The following is a 1,009-nucleotide window of genomic DNA, read 5'->3' on the forward strand; positions in this document are numbered from 1 at the left end:
CCACAGGTGCACGCCACCACGCCCAGCTAATTTTTTTTATTTTTAGTAGAGACGAGGTTTCACCATGTTCACCAGGATGGTCTCAATCTCTTGACCTCGTGATCCACCCACCTCAGCCTCCCAAAGCACTAGGATTACAGGCGTGAGCCACTGCGCCCGGCCTGTTGAGTAATTTTTAAAAAAAACCTTTTCAGTTTCAAAAAATTTACATACTCAAGCACAGCACTAGACTGCATTAGCAGGGCATGGTACACGATGAGCTCTCCTCTTGCCAACCCTGAATGACAGGTCAGGTACAAATCCTGGAGGCTAGAGCTGGCTGGTGAAGCTCCCCAGGGTTCCAGTTAAAAACATAAATGTGTATATATTCAATATTTAGGAAGTAATCATGGAAATTATTTCACCAAAAAGCCAAGTAATCAGAAGCTAATGGCTTGAAATATTGGGATACTCTAATATGCAAAACAATGTTTGATGTGTAGCTCTCACCAGACAATTTAAATAATACACAAACATTCAACCTGATACCCTTTTCCTTGACCTCCTTCTTCATTTATTTACTGAGCAGCTGAAAGTGCCACTCAGAGCCATACAACTTAACACAGTCAGCATACCCTGCCCTGCAGAAGTAACCTTTAAAAGGAGGATGGAATTTTTTAATGTTTGTTTCCTAAATATATAATGTCAGAAAAATACAGATATAAATTAATCAGTATGGAAGTATTAAATGCAACATCATACCTACCTTTACAGCACAGTAATCGAAAAATCCCGTTTCTGAAAATATGGCTACTAAGATCATCTATGGGGAAAAGAGAAGAAGAAGACAAGGATAACCTTTTAGCAGGACACCATATTAAAACGACATCAGCATGATCCATTACACATTTGAGCGGTGGCCTCTGAAAGCCACCACATCGCCAGGCTCCCCACTCTGAGATGCAGAAACACCGTCGCTTCCTGGAATAGTGCACTCACTTCCTGGCACACTCACTTCCTGGCACACTCA

The 1,009-nt window shown here is 41.6% G+C and overlaps 1 protein-coding gene across 1 annotated transcript in view; it reads right to left on the reverse strand.

Annotated features, from left to right (window-relative positions):
- Nucleotides 1–1,009, reverse strand: part of OCA2 (oculocutaneous albinism II) — a 364,145-nt gene that overhangs the window by 243,489 nt on the left and 119,647 nt on the right. The window contains 3 exon segments of the mRNA XM_011981483.1: nt 214–230; nt 515–541; nt 735–802. Of these exon segments, the coding sequence (XP_011836873.1) occupies nt 214–230; nt 515–541; nt 735–802 (112 nt within the window).

The sequence above is a fragment of the Mandrillus leucophaeus genome, unplaced genomic scaffold (genome assembly GCF_000951045.1).
Source record: "Mandrillus leucophaeus isolate KB7577 unplaced genomic scaffold, Mleu.le_1.0 Scaffold227, whole genome shotgun sequence".
Lineage (NCBI taxonomy): Eukaryota > Metazoa > Chordata > Mammalia > Primates > Cercopithecidae > Mandrillus > Mandrillus leucophaeus.